The sequence below is a fragment of the Hemitrygon akajei genome, chromosome 4, assembly GCF_048418815.1.
Source record: "Hemitrygon akajei chromosome 4, sHemAka1.3, whole genome shotgun sequence".
NCBI classification, from domain to species: domain Eukaryota; kingdom Metazoa; phylum Chordata; class Chondrichthyes; order Myliobatiformes; family Dasyatidae; genus Hemitrygon; species Hemitrygon akajei.
Window position 1 is genome coordinate 67425219 of NC_133127.1, and position 22374 is coordinate 67447592.

At 39.5% G+C, this 22374-nt stretch overlaps 1 protein-coding gene across 6 annotated transcripts in view; it reads right to left on the reverse strand.

Annotated features, from left to right (window-relative positions):
• inpp4b (inositol polyphosphate-4-phosphatase type II B) overlaps nucleotides 1-22374 on the reverse strand; it is an 801341-nt gene that overhangs the window by 702670 nt on the left and 76297 nt on the right. For 4 of the 6 annotated variants that reach the window (XM_073042760.1, XM_073042761.1, XM_073042759.1 and 1 more), the window contains exon 2: nucleotides 16107-16304. The exons of 1 other annotated variant lie outside the window; for it this stretch is intronic. In XM_073042760.1, the coding sequence (XP_072898861.1) occupies nucleotides 16107-16221 (115 nt within the window). In that variant the 5' untranslated portion in view covers nucleotides 16222-16304. Of the gene's footprint in view, nucleotides 1-16106; nucleotides 16305-22374 lie in introns of those variants that run through there. One more of the 6 variants, XM_073042767.1, reaches the window with a different exon arrangement.

The following is a 22374-nucleotide window of genomic DNA, read 5'->3' on the forward strand; positions in this document are numbered from 1 at the left end:
CGGATGTGAATTCTTTAAACCAAGCATCACTCACTGTGGTCACAACATTGACGCAGATTTACACAAGCATGCTGAGAAAATTCAAGTAGTGGTGGATGCCCCAAGGCCAAAGTATGTGTCACAGTTGCAGTCCTTTTTATTACAGATTCCTTCCAAAAAATGGCTAGAGTGCTCCACCCCTTGACAGACATCCCACCCTGCAAAAACCCATTTCAGGGAGGTAACACCACCAACCCCCCCCCCCACCCCCCGCAACCCCATATCCCCCCCCCCATCAACTTTCAAGGGTGTATGTATACAGGACATTTGATTATGAAAGAACACAACAATTTATTTGATCACATATTGAAACTACTTACACTCATATATATTTTGTAGCCTGGGGAAAAGTATACACTCAGGACAACAAATACTTTTTTGGGTTTTAATTCCTTTATCTGTTTTAGACCCCGGAAGAGGGTCTTAAAACAAATGAATAAATTTACAACCAGTCCCTGCCATTACAATCTCCGTTTAACCTTCGACCCACACCCCTGTGGATCAACGGATTGCGTATGCAGTATAAAAATACATAAAGCAAACCGCACAAAACTAATACGGTGGTGGCAATTCTGAAGGAACACAATACAAACAACATTAGAATCCCACCAACCCTGGACCTTATACATTGCAGTGAAAATGTAAGCGAATACATCTAAGACATCTTTGAGTACACACGTGCTTAACTTCCAAAGAGAGACTAAACATTCACATTGCGCTGTTACATTCACAATCAGTCATGATACAGTAAAGTTAGACAAAAGGTACACTTTGGCACAACTTTTACAAGATATTGCCTGATAGTTAAATTACAGGAAGACTGACCTACTTGGCCAGTAAGGAACTTCGCACAAGCCACGCTATCCAGCGCCGATGCCTTCACTGATGAAAATCTAAAGCATCCACATGTAAAACATGTCAAATTACCAATATTCTCAATTTGCCAACAAGCATAAACGAATTCACATGGATATCGTCCATTAATACTCACTTTTCCTCACCATGCCCAGTATCTCTGGGAGGAACTTAATCCCAAAGCCCCACCAGCTGCTTCTGCAGAAAACAAAATGGTCTCCCAACTATCCCGCGCATTTGTAATTACATCACCATCTCCACTTCAAGGCACAGACAACTATTCTAGCATTACCCAGCTGGATGCCTAAGTACACATTTAATGAAAATGAATAAGATTCGACGGTCACCCAGTTACACACACACATATATATTCCTTGTTGAGTATTTTGTTGGTAGTCTCAATGCTAATAGCTAAATGCTAATGCAAATAGCTTTTCTAGTTCTTTTGCAAACTTTCCTCATAATGTGACATGGCTTGCTTGGCAGATTTGAGCATTTTGCCGGAAGTCTCAACCTCATAGCAGTCTGTGTCAATGAATTTGTTCATTTTGCAAGACATCAGATTCACAAGTGTTTTGTGAGACAGCTGACTTCTGAATTCTGTCTTAATGTGACGCACCATGCTGAATGCCCTTTCTACATCACAGTTAGAATTTGGCAGCACCAAAAGCAGCTTCATCAACTGGCGGAGCTCTTTGAATTTCAACTGCTCACAGATTTTACTTTGGACAGCTTCCCCCAGAACTCATCAACCGGTAAACTTTTGTAGTTCGGCACCAGTCTCTCAAGGTTAGTTGAGACATAACTCACTGTTGCAAACAGTGCAGCGAGCAACACTGTCATTGCTTTTGACCCCTATTAGGCAGGGGTACACTTTAGTGTAGTCTGGGGTGAAGTACATTTTATATTTTCTTTTTTTGGAACACTCTGCCATGGCGGTGCAGGACACTAAACTGAACTGATTGACAATGAAAGAGAGAGAGGTTGACAGTAAAGCCCGCCCACAGAGAAAACTGATAGGTCTACTTAGCACAAAGAGAGACCAATAAGGATGCTCTCTCTCTCACTCCCTTGCTACATCTCTCTCTCTCTCTCTCCCCCTCCTCTTGCTCTCAAAAAATTCAATTTCCGGGCTATTGTATATAATTTGCGCGCATCAGGGAGCCGCTATCAACATGTGGGAGACTCCTGGAACTTCCGTGAGAGGTGGGATGTCTGCCTTGAACTCATTACTACAGATTGGGAAGAAATGGCAATGGTCAAATGGCAATGCCTCCTCACCTGGTTTAGGTGCAGTCATGTCGCATGTTACGAGTGATGGAAGTGAATGCCCCATGGCCTTTGCATCATATTCCATTACTGCTGCAGAGAAAAATTACGCACAGATTGGCAGAGAGCTCTTAAGTCTGGTTTGGGGTGTGATTCGTTTCAATCAGTATTTGTATGGGAGTTTACCCTTATTACTAATCATCAAGCACCAGTGTCCATTTTCAATCCACAGGAGGGTGTTCCACTAACAGCAGCAACACAAATATAGACATGGGCTCCGTTTCTTGAGGACACAATTCCAAGATCGAATTCAAGAGGACAATTAATCATTGAAATGATGGCAAGTTGCCCCCTATACCCTTGGAAAAGGAAATACCCGAAAAGTTTACAAAAAAGGACACTCCTCTTGACGTATTCTCCCTAACACAAATTGAGAGTCTCCCTATTACAACAGAGATGATCCTAAGGGAAGCCAGAAAAGGCCTCACGTTGTCTCAGATCTACAGGGCAACTCTACATAGAATCTGCAGCAGACATGCCACTTTCCCCAGGATGAGCTTCCCCTTGACGAGAGTTGTGTAATGTGGGGATTGAGTTATTGTACCATCCAAGCTGAGACCTAAAGTGTTGGAGGAGCTACAAACCAGTCTTCTAGGTGTGGTCAAAATGAAAGCATTGGGTTGAGGCTTTGTCTGGTGGCTTGGGATAGATCAGTCGACCAATGTTATGCACTGTTTCGGATGCCAGAACATCGAGAAGATGCCAAGAGCAGCACCTCTCCATCCCAGGCAATGGCCTGCATTGCCCTGGCAGAGGTTTCATGCAGATTCTGCTGGACTATTCATGGGCACAAATTTCTTGGTAGGGGTAGTTGCAGCTAGTAAGGTGGACAGAAGTGTTTTCACTAGCTTCCACTACAGCCTCTCACACTGCTGTTGTGTTGAAAAGCCTCTTCTCAAGGACTGCTGTTCCAGAACACTTAGTCAGTGAGAATGGACCACAAGTTGTTGTGGAATAGTTTCAGTCATTACAGAAAATGAATGGAATACAACATATTACACCTGCCTGGTAGCACCCAGCTACCTTTAAATGGCTCGGTGGAAGGGTTTGTCCAGAGTCGCAAGAATACCGTGAGCAATGTCAGCAGAACACACTACACTAACACTGAATCACAAGCTCACCAATTTCCTCCTTGAATATCGCAATGCAGCACACTCCGTAACCAGCTGTGCTGTCCTTGGGTCACCATTTGCGTTCATGTTTGGATCTCCTCAAACCCAATCTCAGAAGGATTAAGCAGGACAAATAGCTGAGCCAAATTGAGGGCTCCTCAAACAAGGAGGTTTGATGTTTCACTCCAGTATAAGCAATCCCCAGTGAGGGAGTAGAGCAGATCAAAAGTTGGTACGCAGAAAGATTAAGGATAGAACTGGATCACTTTCCTGCACAGTGGACAATGTGTCTGATGTCATCTGGAACTGACACATCAATCAACTGAGGACAGCAGTTAATAATTAGAAAAGAAACATGGCCAGAGCTGTCAGAACCACTTCCTAATGTCCCAGAGTCAACTCCTACAACCACCATGAAGGTGGTCCCAGAACCTGAGATCATCTTACAGCCACAAGTCTCACCTACCAAACAGAGTGATGCTCTCTTGTCAGGAAAAGCATTATCCCACAAGAGTAAGAAATCCACCACAGTGATTAAATCTTCAGGCCTGAATGGGACAATTTAAAATTTACTGTGCTGTGGATGTCTGTCTAGTGGTTGTACTAAAGTTCAAAATTCAAAGTAAGTTTATTATCAAAGGTCATGTTTCTCACCAAATACAACCCAGAGATTCATTTTCTATTTTCTTGCAGGCATACTCAGTAAATCCAAGAAACAATAGAATCAATGAAAGACCACACCCAGTGTGATCAAACAACCAATGTGCAAAAGACAACAAACTGCAAATATAAAAGAGAAAATCGATGAAATAGAGGTATTATATAGTATACTATATAAGATGACTAGAGAGCAATACATTACATATTTGAGTTGAAATGCATTCAAGATTGAGTTGGAATTTATAGTTAAGCAGGGAGGAGTGCAGTGTATTTAATATTTCTGTAATATCATGAGTAATATTGTAAATATATTGCTTGATTCATTGTTTCTATACATAATTCATTATGGTTTATATGTAAGTCGTACATGAATAGCATCTGTCATTACACCAGCTTGTCATATGTGCACACCTCACTAAAATGGAAAAAAACTAAGTAGACACATTTCCTGGCTCTCACGCTTTTCCTTCAATATGTTTTGAGGTTACAAAACATATACAAGCATACGCCATCATTCAATAAAAAAAATCAGGGTTGATACTATTTCCACATTCCAAATGTTTTTGATTGTCTCTAAGATATATTAATCTCGGTCTTGAATGTGATCAAAGATAGAGTTTCCACAGACTTTTAAACACAACAGACAGAAGGAACAGATTTTTGGAATCTATTTTTGTCAATCACTTTCAGATTCCTGTGTTTCAATGAAGCCCCTAAATCTTTTGAACACCGCTGCTGGTTAATATTATTTAATTTTTTCTTACAGGGCAAACCTCTTGGCCTGGGAAGAAATCTACTGAATCTATCTAGAAGTACTTTCAGGGCAAGTATCTTCCTCCCTGTGTGGGATACCAAAATGGCAATTGAAGGTCTGACAATCTGAACAAGGCTTTCAGCCTCTTGCACTGTTACTCCCTCTCAACATCGCAGACATGTAAATAAAGATACCTACACTTACATACCAGCTTAACCTTTGGCACATCTGGATCAAAGTTCAAGATCCCTCAGAGAATTACGATTCATTTCCCTTGTACCTGGAATCTCCTGAAACATGCAATTCCTATAACCAACAGTAATCTCAGTATGAAGCTGCTGGAAGAACAATTTGAATAGTCTGTCATCATATTCTTTTCTAAAGAGGAAACTTGTCAGCTCACATCAGAAGGCTTTCATATGATTGTAAATATTCTGTTCTTCAGCTGGGTTTACTGTTTATCGGGAATTGGTTATATATTATACATAATGGCATCCACAATAAGAACATAGAATAGTACAGCACAGTACAGGTCCTTCGGCCCACAATGTTGTGCCAACCCTCAAACCCTGCCTCCCATATAACCCCCCCACCTTAAATTCCTCCATATACCTGTCTAGTAGTCTCTTAAACCTCACTAGTGTATCTGCCTCCACCACTGACTCAGGCAGTGCATTCCACGCACCAACCACTCTCTGAGTGAAAAAGCTTCCTCTAATATCCCCCTTGAACTTCCCTCCCCTTACCTTAAAGCCATGTCCTCGTGTACCGAGCAGTGGTGCCCTGGGGAAGAGGCGCTGGCTGTCCACTCTGTCTATTCCTCTTAATATCTCGTACACCTCTATCATGTCTCCTCTCATCCTCCTTCTCTCCAAAGAGTAAAGCCCTAGCTGCCTTAATCTCTGATCATAATCCATACTCTCTAAACCAGGCAGCATCTTGGTAAATCTCCTCTGTACCCTTTCCAATGCTTCCACATCCTTCCTATACTGAGGCGACCAGAACTGGACACAGTACTCCAAGTGTGGCCTAACTAGAGTTTTATAGAGCTGCATCATTACATCACGTCCCTTAAACTCTATCCCTCGATTTATGAAAGCTAACACCCCATAAACTTTCTTAGCACATAGTTAGCACATATTAGAGGACAACGCAAGCGAGTGGGTTCACTGCCTTAGGCTTCACCAGAAATCTTGGGTTGCACAAACCAATGAAGGAAGTTGAAGTAGTGTGCAAAATCTCTCTTTGATCATACATTTTGGGTGAGCTCCCCGATGCAGCAGCGAGTAGTAAACTATGACGTGTGGCAGAGAACAGGTGTAGAAGCCTTGCATTACCTCTTCGGGGTAAGGCAGCAAGCTGAGAGTGATAACAATCTTCACCTATGCGGTCACAGCAGACTAGGTTGCTGTGGTTATGGGAAGTCATCGATCTCAGTGACTGAAAATACAGGATGAATATTAGCTCTTTAAGTAGCATAAATCGAGAGTTGCATAACTAACAAGCTGAAACAAACACGGTTTCTGAGCTCCTTCATGGGACGAGATTATCAGAAGGACAGGGAAAAAAAGATTTAAGTATATACTAAAGTCTCCCTGAGCAACCCGGGTTCAATCCTGACCTTGACTGCTGTCTGTATGCAGTGTGCACATTATACCCGAGATGGCATTGCTTTTCTCTGCCATGTCCCAAAAACATGTGGTTTTAAGGTTCACTGGCCATTATAAGTTGCCTCTTCTGTGTAGTGGCAGAATCTAAAGGCAGTTGAAGAGAATTTGGGAAGAAAACAAAAATGGGATTATATAAGGTTAATCTAAAATACCCAGCTGATCACAAACAAGAAAAAAATCTGCAGATGCTGGACATCCAAGCAACACACACAAAACGCTGGAGGAACTCAGCAGGCCAGACAGCATCTGTGGAAAAGAGTACAGAGTCGGCGTTTTGGGCCGAGACCCTTCATCAGGACTGGAGAAAAACGATAAGAAGTCAGAATACAGAGGTGGGGGAGGGCAGGAGGTTGTAGGTGATAGGCAAAACTGGCAGGGGGGAGGGGTGGTGGAAAGTCGATTGGTGAGAGAGATCCAGGGCTGGAAAAGGGAGAATCTGATCAGAGAGGACAGAGGCCATGGAAGAAAGGGAAGTGGGAGGAGTACCAGAGGGAGGTGTTTGGCGGGTAAGGTGATAAGTGAGAGAGAGAATGGAAATGGGGAATACTGTAGTGAAGGAGAGGGGAGGCCATTACCAGAAGTTTGAGAAATTGATGTTCATGCCATCAGGTCGGAGACTACCCAGACAGAATATAAGGTGTTGCTCGTCCAACCTGATAGCATGAACATCAATTCCTCAAACATCCGGCAATAACCCCCACCCCTTCTCCTTCACCATTCCCCATTCCTACTTCCCTCTCTCACATTATCACCTTACCTGCCCATCACCTCCCTCCGGTGCCCTTCCCTTTCTTCACTGGCCTTCTGTCCTCTCCTATCAGATTCCCCCTTCTCCAGCCCTGTATCTCTTTCACCAATCGACTTCCCAGTTCTTTACTTCAACCCTCTCTCTCAGTTTCACCTCTCACCTACTACCTTCTATTTCTTCCTCCCCTCCCCATACTTTCTTACTCTGACATCATCTTTTTCTCCAGTCCTGATGAAGGATTTTGGCCTGAAACGTCGACTGTTTACTCTTTTCCAAAGCTGCTGCCTGGCCTGTTGAGTTCCTCCAACATTTTGTGTGTGATGCCCAGTTGTTGGGTGGTGCAAGCTCAATTTACCAAATGGTTGTTTCCATCTTGTATCTCGCATCAGCTCTATTACCAAGAAATACAACATCCCCACTGACTCCTGGAAAGCCTATGACTAGAGCATTTGTAATGGTATGCATCATCTCCCCAGTCTCTAAGGCAGCCTCTTATCACATCTGTAGAGAAGTCTGTTATTGCCACATCAGCCTCATCAACTACATCAGAATCCACAAAACTGAAGAATAAGCAAGTTATCCTTTACCCTAGAGACTGCCAGGGAATAAGGATGATGGTTTCAAGGAAACAGTGTGAGTAATGCTCAGTTATTCCAGAATAAATCAGAACTATCATTTTTCAGAACAGTAAAGATGGAAATTGGAATTATGGGAAATGTCACATACTGTATTAACACATCATTTAACAGAGTTTAATGCTGAAATAAAGGAGTTAGGGAAAACAAGATCCCTCCAAAAATGTTATCAGAAAAATTTCCTGATGCTCACTAAGATAGCCAGAAATGTAAATAATATTATTTGATTTCAGGTCAAGTCAATATTCAAGTTTTATTACAATATGTTGTTTTACAAATAATTTTACAACTTAATTTCTTAATTTGACTTAAAACTGTAAACATGTATTTGAATGATTACTGAATATAGATTAATATTAAAATTCTTTTTAAAAATGACCCAATTTATGAATGAACCACACCATGCCAATATTTTAAATAGTGAGTTAAATACTATATTTGAAATTAATGTACCTACCATGACATTAGAAAAGTCTATGCATGATGTTGATAGAACTTTAATAAGTACAGGCTGTCCCTTGGTTATGAAAGCCCAACTTATCCTATGATGTTATTAAAATCAGAAGTCCAACATATATAAATACATTTTCCTATGATTGGCAGAACTAGTTTCCTATTTCCACTTGTAGTAATTGTTCTTTTTATCAGTCTTATGTGCTTTTGATGCATTTCATTACAATACTACAGTGCTTGAATTTTTTGTGTGTACATTCCAATTAATGAACAAAAAAAACTTCAGAACATGCAGAAAGTGGAACCCATTCGTCACCAAAGGCTGGCCTGTATTGAAGTCACTCATTTTGGAGATGTGATTCAATTGAAGTTACAACTCCATTAGCATGAATGTTATTTGTTTCAGGGTAAATAACTTTACAGAACAGTACACATTTAATTCTTATCAGGGTACTTTAACATTATACATAATATCCAACATAATTACAAGACAAATATCCCCAACAATTCAATATTGTAAACTATATACAAAACTACATTTTAAATGTGGCCATTTTATTCTCAACATGAGAATCAGTTAATTATTTTAGGTAGAAAATGAAGCCTAATTATGTGCCAGATTTCAATGTAGGAACTGAATTATTGATTGGATCCTGTAAAGTCATATAAATAACGCTCAAATGCCATGTGGCATTTATGCTAATTAAGTTTTCAACTATAAATTTTCAACAACTTAACGTTAAATGTTAATGTCTTTAAAAGTGTTAGTATGTTTTAAATACTAAAGTATGCAGATTTATGTACATCTTTCAAAAGCACAGAATGTGTCGCAAAAATGCACTATGCACTGTAACTTCAAACTTACAATCCAAAACACATTAGCATAAAGTAAATTTTATTATCAAAGTACATACATGTCACTATACAACCCTGAAATTCATTTTTTGTGGGCATGCTCAGCAACTCTATAGAATAGTAACCATCACAGGATTAGCAAAAGAACAACCAGAGTGCAGAAGACAACAAATAGTCTAAATGCAAATATAAATATACAGCAATAAGTAATGGGAACATGAGATAACGAGTCTTTGAAAGTGAGGTCACTGGTTGTGGGAACATTTCGATAATGGGACAAGTGAGTGTAGTTATCCCCTTTTATTTAAGAGACTGATGGTTGAGGGGTAGTAACTGTTCCTGAAGCTTTGTACCTTCTACCTGATGGCAGCAACGGGAAGAGAGCATGGTCATGGTGGTGGGGATCTCTAATGGCGGATGCTGCTTTCCTACGACAGTGTTTGCACAATGGTGAGAAGGGCCTTCCCTGTGACTGACTGGGCCATATCCACTACCTTTTGTAGGATTTTCCATTCCAGGACACTGGTATTTCCATACCAGGCCCTGATGCAGCCAGTCAATACACTCACTGCTACACATCTATAGAAGTTTGTTAACGTTTTAGATGACATGCCAAATCTCTCCAGACTCCTAAGGAAGTAGAGGCTTTCTTCACAATTGGACTTATGCAAGTCCAGGACAGGTCCTCTGAAATAGCAACACCCAGGAATTTAAAGTTGCTAACCCTCTCCAACTCTAATCCTCTGATGAGGACTGGCTCTTGGACCTCTGGTTTCCCTCTCCTGAAGTCAATAATCAGTCCCTTGGTCTTGGCATCATTAATCAGCTTTCTCTAATTTCACATTATTCCTCCACTTGTACTATCACATGTACTTTCTATTAGCCTTCCCTCCAACTGTTATACTAAAAATATGTGTACTGTTAAGCAATCAAATACAGTACTTCTTGTTGAACCAGATCTCCTTGGGTCATACTGTGAACAGCATTTAAGTCTTCAAAAAGCAACATCCTAGAGTTCCACCAAAGTGCTGTCAAATGCATGAATTCTAGACTTAGGGGAAGAGTCATAAAGCTATCATTTAAATATGCTACTGAATTCCCTCGGCTTCCAAAAGTGGAGCTCTGTCTTGCAGTCAGAATTAAACAACATAGAAAAAGCCCTTTGGCCTTGCTCCTCCGTGCCAAACAATCTGGCTACCCGAATTAGTCCTACCTGGATGCAGTTGGTGCATCTCTCTCTAAACCGGAGATTCTCAACATGGAATCCATGGACCCCTCAGTTAATGGTAGGGCTCCACTGCATAAAAAAGGTTGGGAACCCCTGCTCTAAACATTTCTTATACATGCACCTGTCTGAATGTCTTTGAAATATTATAACTATACCTGCCTGCACCAATTCTCTGGCTGTGTCCTCCACATACCCTCCACCCACTAAATTGCTTCTCACTGTGACTTTGCGTTTGCTAAATGAACTTCTCAGTGGAATCCAACAACTTTATCTCAGTGGAATCTCAAGCTTACTTGAAAATTCACTTTGGTAAGTGTTGAGTCTGCTCTTCATTTACACAATTCAGTTTTGGAAAGTTAAAATGACTAGGCAGCTATCTCTCATACAGAATTCAATCACTTCAGCCCTTCAGATGACCAACCAGTTCTGATGTAAACTCATTCCCCTGCAATTTTTTTTCTCTCTGCAGATGCTATTTATCTGCTAAGCATTTCTGCCACTCTCTATTATTTCCGGTTTCCAACCAGCACTACATTTTATATGCCACAGTCCCAGTGTGCGATTACTTTCTCATTCCCTTCATTTATTCTTCTCCATTTACCTTCCTTCAAAAACATCTGTTATGATTAACTAGCATTTGGCTTCCCTTCTTAAGCAACACTGAAAGCTATCGAGTAACCTAGACATTTTCCCCTCCACCTTACCGCAAGCATTCTCTATAATCTCCATATCATTCCTCCGCCCCCCACAACAGAAAGCTCCAATTTCAGTCACATTGCTCTACCTCGGCCTTTTGTCTTTCCGCCTGAGTCACCCAGTTCATTCCACAGTCACTGCAGTCCCCATCACCCTGTTCCTTTCCCCTCATCCACCCACTCTATCTGTCCTTCTCCCACAGATTCCTTCCACTGGGTCACCTCCCCCAATGTTCCCATCTAAACAATTCATCTCCCTTACCTGATTCCATGCTCCACCAATCAGATTCTATCGTCTGCAGTGCTTTGTTATCTCCCAGCCACTCTTCTGTCCTCAGTCTGCCTAGAGCCCTTCCTAATGACTTGTGTTTTTTTTCTCTGAGCATTGGGTGTTTAACAGTCTTTATTTCATATACACATTTAAGATCTTTTACCGTTCTTTGTTTTGTGGCTACCTGTAAGGAGATGAATCTCAAAATTGCATAATGTACATACATACTTTGATAATAAATGTACTTTGAACCTCTTTATCACCTCTCTGTGTTTCAGATCAAATTAAGGATGTGGACTCAAAACATCAACGGTCCATTTCACTCTACAGGTGCTGCCTGGGCCCCTGAATTCTTCCAGCATTTTATTTGTTGCTCCAGATTCCAACATTTGTAGATTTATTTCTCTAATCCCATTCCCCCAACAAGGATCCCCCCCCCCACTTCTATGGATTCAGCTTAATCCATTTAATCTTCTAAAACAAAGATTCCAAAACTCCTTCCCACCCACAAAAAATCTCCAAAGAATGCTATCATTCTCATTCTCCACAATGTATCACTCAGTAACTCTATTTATTTCCAACCAACTGCAGTCAATGTTCTGCTCAGTAAAACAAATTAAAAAATACTGTCTGAACTTATTCCCATTTCATTCCTCTAATTTTTTTTTATCTGGTTGTCTTTTGGATTGGCTGTATTAAAATTGCATCTGCTACTTGTGTTGGAAAACAATGCTGTACAATATTATACAAGATCAAGTATGATTTCTGTTATTTTTTCCCATTTCATTTGAAGCCAGTAACATTTGTACCTGAATAGACATCTTACATTCTGCCTTAAAAGTGAAAACACGATTAGTTTTATAACTCTTTCCTCAATGTAGACTACGAGTTTATTCCTCCCCATCTTAACTATTTTCCAACTCATGCTCACCCTTCTAACAGGAAGAGCAGTAAATGTAGTGTATATGGATTTCAGCAAGGCATTTGATAAGGTACCCCATGCAAGGCTTATTGAGAAAGTAAGGAGGCATGGGATCCAAGGGGATATTGCTTTGTGGATCCAGAACTGGCTTGCCCACAGATGGCAAAGAGTGGTTGTAGACGGGTCATATTCTACATGGATGTCAGTGACCAGTGATGTGCCTCAGGGATCTGTTCTGGGACCCCTTCTCTTCATGAATTTTATAAATGACCTGTATGAGGAAGCGGAAGGATAGGTTAGTAAGTTTGCTGATGACACAAAGATTGGGGGTGTTGTGGATAGTGTGGAGGGCTGTCAGAGGTTACAGCAGGACATTGATAGGATGCAAAACTGGACTGAGAAGTGGCAGATGGAGTTCAACCCTGATAAGTGTGAAGTGGTTCATTTTGGTAGGTCAAATATGATGGCAGAATATAGTATTAATGGTAAGACTCTTGGCAGTGTGGAAGATCAGAGGGATCTTGGGGTCCGAGTCCATAGGACGCTCAAAGCAGCTGAGCAGGTTAACTATGTGGTTAAGAAGGCATACAGTGTATTGGCCTTCATCAATCATGGAACTGAATTTAGGAGCCGAGAGGTAATGTTGCAGCTATATAGGTCCCTGGTCAGACCCCACTTAGAGTACTGTGCTCAGTTCTGGTCGTCTCAATACAGGAAGGATGTGGAAACCATAAAACGGGTGCAGAGGAGATTTACAAGGATATTGCCTGGATTGGAGAGCATACCTTATGAATACAGGTTGAGTAAGCTCAGCCTTTTCTCCTTGGAGTGACGGAGGATGAGAGGTGACCTGATAGAGGTGTATAAGATGATGAGAGGCATTGATCGCGTGGATAGTCAGAGGCTTTTTCCCCAGGGCTGAAATGGCTGCCACAAGAGGGTGCAGGTTTAAGGTGCTGGGGAGTAGGTACAGAGGAGATGTCAGGGCTAAGTTTTTTACTCAGAGAGTGGTCAGTGCCTGGAAGGGCTGCCGGCAACGGTGGTGGAGACGGATACGATAGGGTCTTTTAAGAGACTTTTGGATAGGTACATGGAGATGAGAAAAATAGAGGGCTATGGATAACCCTAGTAATTTCTAAGGTAGGGACATGTTTGGCACAACTTTGTGGGCCAAAGGGCCTGCGTGGTGCTGTAGGTTTTCTATGTTCTATGTTTCTATGTGGGTGGCCAATTCCAACAGAAATAAAATTGATCAATGGGGAAACACTTGCTTTTCTCTTAATGTATATATTTGACTCACAAAGTTTGTTTTTCAGAATTTCAGCCTTTCATTTCAGATTTCCAGTATCCAGGAATCTTTGTTTACCAGGTATAATCAGTTTTATATATTCTTTAACATTATAATTTTAACTGTACAATTAATTCCTTTTGAGAATCATATGCTTGGTGTAACAAAAATTTCAAACATCTTCATTGATAACTATCATTGCTTAGAACTTACATTATGAAGATACAACAATCCTGTTGTAAACACCTAATCGTGAATTCCATTCTATTGGAAAGTATTTGATTTGAAAAGCTAAAAAGACTTTGATTTAAATCAGTAGTTCTAAACCTTTTCCTGCTCATGGCCCACTCGTAACTTTCACTTATCACTGTGGCCCCCACCCTCCATAGTCTCCATTAGTTGCTACAGTTTCTTGTCAACTGTATTAATTATTCTAATATACAGTCAATACTTATGTTTTAACAGTTTATAGGAATTATATGTTAAATATAATGCAACAGGCGTCTATAAAAAATAAAACCATTTCAAAGCTCTGGATAGTTTACATTATTTATAATACATATAATATTCTTCCAACCAGCAACAAAAATGTGCTTAATATTGTTACCTTGGGTAATTAGTAAGATCCTTGCGATTGATGAATCTAGTGTGTTTTTATAATATATGCTTGCGACTTGGTTACAGATAATCAAAGATCACGTCTTTTCACATCAAGATGGTTACAACTTTTGGATTCAGTTGAAGAGTTTGACTAAAACCACATTCAATTTGATAAGAGGTGAGAAATCTAACTGAAAACTACTTGGCTTTCTCCCAGAGCTGTGGAAGCTTATTCTGAATATTATGAGTAATATAGAATTTTTTTTGATGCCGCGTTTGAATTTTGTTTGAGTTATTAGATCACTCAACACCATTCACATTCACCCCAAATGCAGACATTTGTCTGGAATATGCATCTCCAACAGGACTCAGAACCAAAATTTCATTATCAGTCTGCAGTTGCTTCACATGATCAAGATGCACAATCAGATCATCATCTTGCAATTCTATTTTAAGAGGGCCAGTGAAGGAAAAGGCATACATTCACAATGTCGAATATTGAATTTTTCAAGGAAAGTGGTAATAGCCTCTTTGCATGATATGAGATTGCATTTTTCTTGTATCTGTTTGTTCAATGAATTCAGTTTTTGAAATATGTCTGACAAGTAAAATGTGTCAGACTTAGCGGTGTCAATTTCATCTCTGACACATCATCCTCCACAACTTCCACCACCTCCAAAGGGATCCTATCATCAAACATATCTTCACCTCCCCCCTCCACTTTCCACAGGGATCAGTCCCTCCATGATTCCCTTGTCCATTTGTCCTTCCCCACTAATCTCCCTCACAGAACATTGCTACAAGCAGCCAAAATGCTACACCTGCCCATTCTCCTCCTCCCTCACCTCCATTCAGGACACCAAACAGCTATTCCAGGTGAGGCAACACTTCATCTGAGAATCTGCTGGGGTTGTCTATTGTGGCCTCTTCTGCATATTCCCGGTAGCCAAACATTTTAATTCCGATTCTCATTCCCGTTCCGAGATGGCGACACATGGCCCCCTCGTCTGGGTAACTTCCAATCTGATGGCATAAATTTCGATTTCTCCTTCCCTTGCACTCCTCTGTTCTTCTATTCCCCAATGTGGCCTCTTGCCTCTTCTCACCTGCCTATCACCTCCCCCTGGGTCCTCTCCTCCTTCCCTTTCCTCTATTGTCGACCCACCTCTCCTCCTTCCCTTCCTTTCCAGTCCTTCATCTTTCCTACCCACCTAGCTTCACCTATCACCTTCTCATTACCCTCCTTCCACTCGCCCCTCCTTTTTATTTTTGCGTCTTCCCCTTCCTTTGCAGTCCTGAAAAAGGGTCTCAGCCCGAAAAGTCAACTGTTTTTTCATTTCCATAGACACTGCCTGATTCCAGCATTTTCTGTGTGTTGCTTTGGATTTCCAGCATTTTCTTTTGTTTATGATTTATCCCCCAATCTGCTTATAACTTGGAAATGCTACAATACAATCCCAAAGTGCATATATATATATTTATATATTTTAGTAATATTTCATTAAAACAATGAACTTATCGAGATCCATTCAGAAACTCCTGCGGCCCTCAGTTTCTAGTTTTTATTTGTGGCCCCTACATAACCCAGCATGGCCCCCTAGAGGGCCATGTGGCTCACGTTTAGAACCACTGATCAATATTATGAAAAAAAAATTATACAATGCTCTAGAAAACAATGTAACATTAATTTGCCAACTATTAACCAAGACATTTTGTGATTTGTGGTAACATGACATTGAAAATAAGTATTAAAGAAACAGCAATTTTGTTTCATAATAGAAAATTCCAAAAATTAAATGAACAATCAAAAATATGTCTCCAATACCTCTGCATTTTGTAACTATAAACAGAAGGAGCTTATTCTGTACTTCTGGAAGGATATTAATCAAGTATTTCCGGAAGGATATTTTAGGCATTCTATGTAAATGAGTAATACTAATAGCAAGCCCATTTTTCATAAATGCAAAGATTGCAAAATAATTCAAATGTAACCTTGATGTTTTCTCCATTTGGTTGTTGATGTCCTGATTTTCAAAATGCCTTCCTTTTCAAAATAGAAGGGAGTCTTCTGTGCAAGGGAGAACAATTCAGTGGAGTTGAATTTCATTTCATTTCTTTTCAGAAATAATGAAATGGAAGATGAGGACTGACTTAATGTAGCAGTCAACGAAGCAAGGGCAGCATCAAGAGCTAAATATGAAATAAAATGAATAAAACAGATTATTTTCCCAATAAAAAATTCTAACTCTACAAAAGTAAAAGGCAAGTCTTTTCTTTCAAAATTATTTTTTTCATTGACAGCATTGTGGTCTAAACTACAGAGGCTGTTGCCATAGTAAAGCATCTCGAAAGATCCTCAACAACCATGTACTGAACAATGTACAACAAAAAGAACAATAATTTAGGATTAACACCAAAATTATTTCCTAGAAAATGTCATTTCCAATAAATGTATCTATTTCATTCTGGAATTTCCTCTTATCTTATTCCCTCAAAGGGGCTAATGCTGAAGTATATTTCTAAAGATGATAACAATCCTCTCATTTGCATGTCAACCAGAACTAAATGCCAGAAAGTCATTAAGTTATTGGTGGGAGAGGCCATTGCTGAGGTGAAAATTACAATCCACAGAATAGCCATCCATTTGCAATCAGGTGTAGGAAGACAAAATATTTTTATTACTAATTGCCTGAGGATATTAAGGCTAATTGTAACCCTCCTTATTGCTAACAACTCAGACTAGAGACTGATGCATGCAATAGGCTATTCCTCAACAAGCTAAGCCTGTCCTAATAAAAAGCCATCGAAATGAAGTTATTGATTTGGAATTTGATTTGGAAGTTATTGATTCCAAAATTAATTGTTTGGAATACTTCCTTTATTAAATAGATAATGCAGTTCCAAAATTTGCTACATACATGCACACATACACAAATCAGTTATTGTCACCAAGGTGTGATTTCAAAGTACAGAATATAATTTTGGAGTGAGGGTGAGTCTGACGAGGCCAGATTCAGATCTCACTTCGAGTTCTCTTATAAAAGTGGAATACATTTTGATCCTCTCATAGGTACCAGACATGGAAGGTTCAGAAGCAGATTTTGACATCTATTCGTCCCTACATCCTACACTTGTTGTATGCAAAATAGGTAAAATGTTACTTGTTCTCCTGGGTCACATTCCCAAGTTGCAGCAGTCCATATACTGATGACCCACCTACAAAAATATTGTCATTTTTGCTCTGGTGAAAGAATAGCTGTCTATTTCCAAATATTTTTGGAAGGAAAGAATTTCAACATTCAAGATTCAAAGTACATTTAATATCAAAAAATGTATAAATTATACAACCTTGAGATGTATCTGCTTATTGGCAGCCACAAAGCAAGAAACCAGAAAGAACCCAATTAAGGAAAAGACCAATATCCAATGCAAAGAGAAAGAAGAAAAGAACACAAATCATGCAAACAACAGAAGTGAGCAAGAGAATCCTGAACTGAATTGAGTCCTGAGATCTGAATCCATGGAGCAGCCTGGAACAGACTCAAAGCCTTGGTCTCGGTTCATCGTATTAGCAGGGCAAATCACTACGAAGCTCACAGACATAGTGCAAAGCAGGCAGAGCACTCTCACAGTCTCAGCACAAAATCGGCCTGACCCCCGCCTCTGGTCCCAACACCCTGCCTTTCCAGTCTATCTGGGCCAGTGTTTGAATAGTCGAACAGCAGATCGTGCCTCGCTCTAGGACCCAGGCCCTGCCGCAGTGAAATGCTGCAGGCCTAGGCCATGCCACCCAGTGATTCGCTCCGGGCCTAGAACACACCGCCAAGCTCAAAGTCATTCTCAGTCTCTCCAAATGGCTCGGCGCAAAGAGCAATCCAACCTCGCACCCAGGTTAGTTGGGTGGGCATTGAAACTCTTCTGCTTTGACTCCTCCTCTCCGAGTCGCTCAGTCCAACTCCACCAACGCACCAGCACAGCTCATCCCTCGAACTTGTTTCACCTTCTCTCCCCACTTCATTGTTTGCAATGATAGTTCACAATTTACTAAAGAAAAGGTGTTATTAATAATGTTTTAGTCAATTTTGTTGTCTTTCAAACTACCAGAAAGCTGTTGCTTGTCTTCAGTAGTATCACCTTAAACAGGAATTTTATAGTATTACGGCTTATGTTCTTAGTAACAGGTGTTATCTAAATAAGTAATACAAGATTCGACAGAGAACCCAGCTGAAGATAGTGCAATGTAAACCTATGTCACCACTAGTGACGGGGAGAGGGTCTCAAGCAAATTGGCAAGGTGCTAATTAAGCAAACTATGGTTTCCAGAATGGCATCAAATCACAGGCTTCCACATATATGATGTCCATATTAGCCCTTTGATTCTAGGACTCTGAATTGTCAAGCTGCTTGTCTGACAGCCTACACTGAAGAGTAGAAAGATAACCAAGCTTTAAAATGAGAGGACCAAATTCATCGTCTTTATTTCCCAATACAAATTCCTCTTCTGGAACTTGCCCGAAATTTGATCAGACTACCAACCTGGTTTGGAAAGGGAGTTCCAGAACTCAGTTCTTGGGCACCAGTGAAGAACAGGAGCACAAAATTGGAATACACTTACTCAAAAGGCCATGGGGCTGGAGGATATTCAGAAAATTAGGTACCAGGTTTGTATCGCATCTGACCCTGGGATCTAACTCCAACTACATACACATCAGCAACAAGGTCACCTGTATCTACCTCTGAAATACCACTCAACTGCTCCCTTTCTTCAGTTCATCTTCTGCTAAAACTTCCATCTGCATCTTTGCCATCTTAACTCTGATAATGCACTTGTAGCTGTTCCCTCTAATTTTAATTACCTTCAAATTAATCATCTAATAATTGATGATTTCTTAAGTTCATCATGCCATTTGCACATCAGCCTGATTCCTGTTGACTTACTGCAGCAGTGGGAAGCTTAACTGGACTAACCATCAACATTGCAAAGTCCTAGCAATCTCTTGTAGGCGCTGCATTGTTTACCACTTGATATTTTGCAGGCAATCCTGGCAGGTAGGGGTGTCAGGGATATCATTTCAAAATCACTGCATGTCAGGACAGATACCACTAAATATGCTCTTTTGTTATGCAGAGAAGATCAAAAGAAGCTTCACATGGGAGTGATGTTAAAAAAAAGATATAATCCTGAACCACATTGTAAAAAATTAGTGCAAATCACAAAACCCTGATGGAATAGCCAGGTATTCTAGAGAGGGTGGAAACGTTTATTAAGGGAGCTTATGGACTTGACACTTGAAGAAACCGTGGAGAACTTTTATATTGAGAGATTAGCAAAAGACCAGAGTTGCAAAGCAGATATTAGGAGGATTTGAGTTACAAAGCCATGAATCCACTGAGGAATTTTCAAATAACATCCTAGATTTCTCATCCTTCCAAAACCGCATCCCTTCATCTTCTGAATAACCTCTAGCCCTTGATCTTTCAAATAGATATATTCCAATTCTACACTTATGTTCATCTCCTCACTAGTGCCTGTTTCTTCAGGTATCACAATTCACATTCTGAAACTCCCCTTTCCTCACCTTTTCAGGTTCTCTTATGAAACCCCACTGTCTTCATAAAGCTGTTGATTATTTGCCCTAAGATTGTGTTTGACATCACTCTTGCAAAGTATTTTCTTCTCAGATCATGTTTGATTGAATGTACACTTGTTATTGAAGACAATTAACATCACTTCTTGTTATGAGATGTAGCTTTATATCAAGAGCTGAGAACTTAGATCCTGAACTGTGCGTTAAAAAAAAAAGCAAATTGGAATGAACTCTAGAATTTAAATTTTCACTTTGCTGTTTGGAAATCAGCCTTTGATGCAGACTTATAAAAATTCTTAAAAGGAGTCAAAATCCATTATTGCAAATGTGAAATGGTAACAATTTAGGAATAATTTATTTCCTCTCTCTCAAATATAATTATCTCTCTTTCATGTGCAATTATACATTGTTACTGTATACTATCTTCACCCTAAAATGACAAAACATTGTTAATTTATAATCATAAATATTTCATTGGTATGCTAAAATATGCAGAATAATACTGACGAAGTTGTTGTGATAGAATATAAGCTAGAAAGGACAGAATCCGTTGATTGTTCAGAGCTGAGGTAATATTGTACATTAATACATCATATCTTCCATATTATGCATATTTTCATGATGAAATACTTTTCTAATGTTAATATTTCCTCTGAATTGCAAACCTCAAGGTTGTATAATTTATACATTATTTGATAATAAATATATTTGAACCTTGATTTCACCACCATTCATAATCTTAAAATTAGAAATGATAATACCATGGTAGGCATTTAGTCTCTTGTATTCAATAATAGTTATTGAATTGTATCTGAACATTCCTGGTACTGTACACTATTCAAATGGATAGTGCCACAACTTTTATTAAACAGGATTTTCACATAGATTATAAAAAGATTGTAGACTTAGTCACGTGCAAGTAATGTGTGAATTGACAGGACAGTGAATCGAAATTGGTCCCTCACAGAAAAGTCTAAAACTGAGATACTACTACTTCACTCTAAGTAGCAAGCTTTGGAAAACAAGTATTTCAGATAAAAAGCACCAGCTTCCTGCGATGGGATACCATATTCCTCTGTAAATTATACGTAGCTAAATTCCTAAACATAGAAAGAATCTTCCGGGGCATGATTTCAAAAACACGAAAAGAAAATATTCTGTGCATTGCATCTAACTACCATCTTTTTCAAAACACAATTACAAAATTAATAAAATTGATTTTGGCATTTCATTAAAGTTCTTTCTTGTAATTTTGTTTTGTATTTTTATTATATATTTGATTGTTTTCAATGTTTCATAGTATAAACCTAATCAAAGGAATGCACTATTTGATCATGATTACCAGAAGAAACAATTAATATTTTGCAGTCCATTCAGAATCTTTTTCATTACTTAGAATTGAAACTGTTTTCTTGACAATAGACCTTGACATAAGAATTTTAAAGTATAACCTTCATGTGATGTTTAAGAGAAATTTGCGTGAATCATAGGACTATATAAACATTTTTTTAAAACCTCCAGCAACCTCCAATTTGCAAGAGGTTATGTCAATTTTGGTCACAAATGTGTTACCAAAGAAGAAATGCATGATAGAGCAAATACTTAAGACACAATTTCTGTCAGTAGATTGAACTGAATAGGTAGAAAACCTTAAGAGATCTGATTTGGTGTGCTCTTACCAGCTCAGAGTATAAAATTGGCATATAACTTTATGCTCAAATCCCACAACTCAAACATTTTAAACAGCTTCTTGGCAACAAAGTACCTTTCATTCTCATCAATATTTCCCTTGCCATAATGTTTCCTGGTGCATATCAAACTACAACTAAATCAATGGATTTATGAAATTACATTAGATAAAAGCAGCCTTAAATGATCAAATGTTATACTTCCCATTCTGTTAATATGTATTGGAATGCCAACAGACATTCAGAAAGAAAAACAATAGTCCCCTGTAAGTCCAGTTAATATCTCAATATTGGAAAAAATCTACAGCATTTAAAATGAAAAAGTATTATTACAGTATGGGAAGTTGCAGCCAACTGAGTTAGAGCAGTTCTTTGTAGAGCCATCCAATCAATCACAGTTTTCTGTTCTGTCCAGGAAACTTTACAATTTTTTTTTCAAGTGCCTAAGCAATTCTCTGACCTGGAGCTGGGATGAAGGGTTGAGACATGGCAGGATCAGAGGAGTCAGGGTGTGAGGTTCAAAGGACTAGTTTAACAATGACAGTGGGATGACTAGTGGGGGAAGAATGGTGTAATATCCAGAGTAACAAAGGGACTTGTCTTGCATGAGTCGCAACCCATCAAAGTTTACTTAATCTTGCAAGCCATCACTCTCCATACACACACACACACAAATGAATTTCATTCACAATGTTGAGTAAACAGCTTATCATACAATTTAATTTCTAGGTGTGCTATTTTCCATTGTGAATAGTTCACTTATTTTGAGTGCATGCAGAGTCAATCTTTCCAGCGGCATGTAAACTTGGAGACATAACAACGTTTTCAAAGTTGTAAGAGAAGCGGTTGAGCAGAGAGTACTGCAGCACAACTTATCTCACGCCCCATGCTGCACAGAACATCGCATATCATTTGTGAAAGAAGGCTCCAAGTCAAGGGTGTACAGCACAGGCCCACGATCAAGCATACTTTCGTCAGCCAATG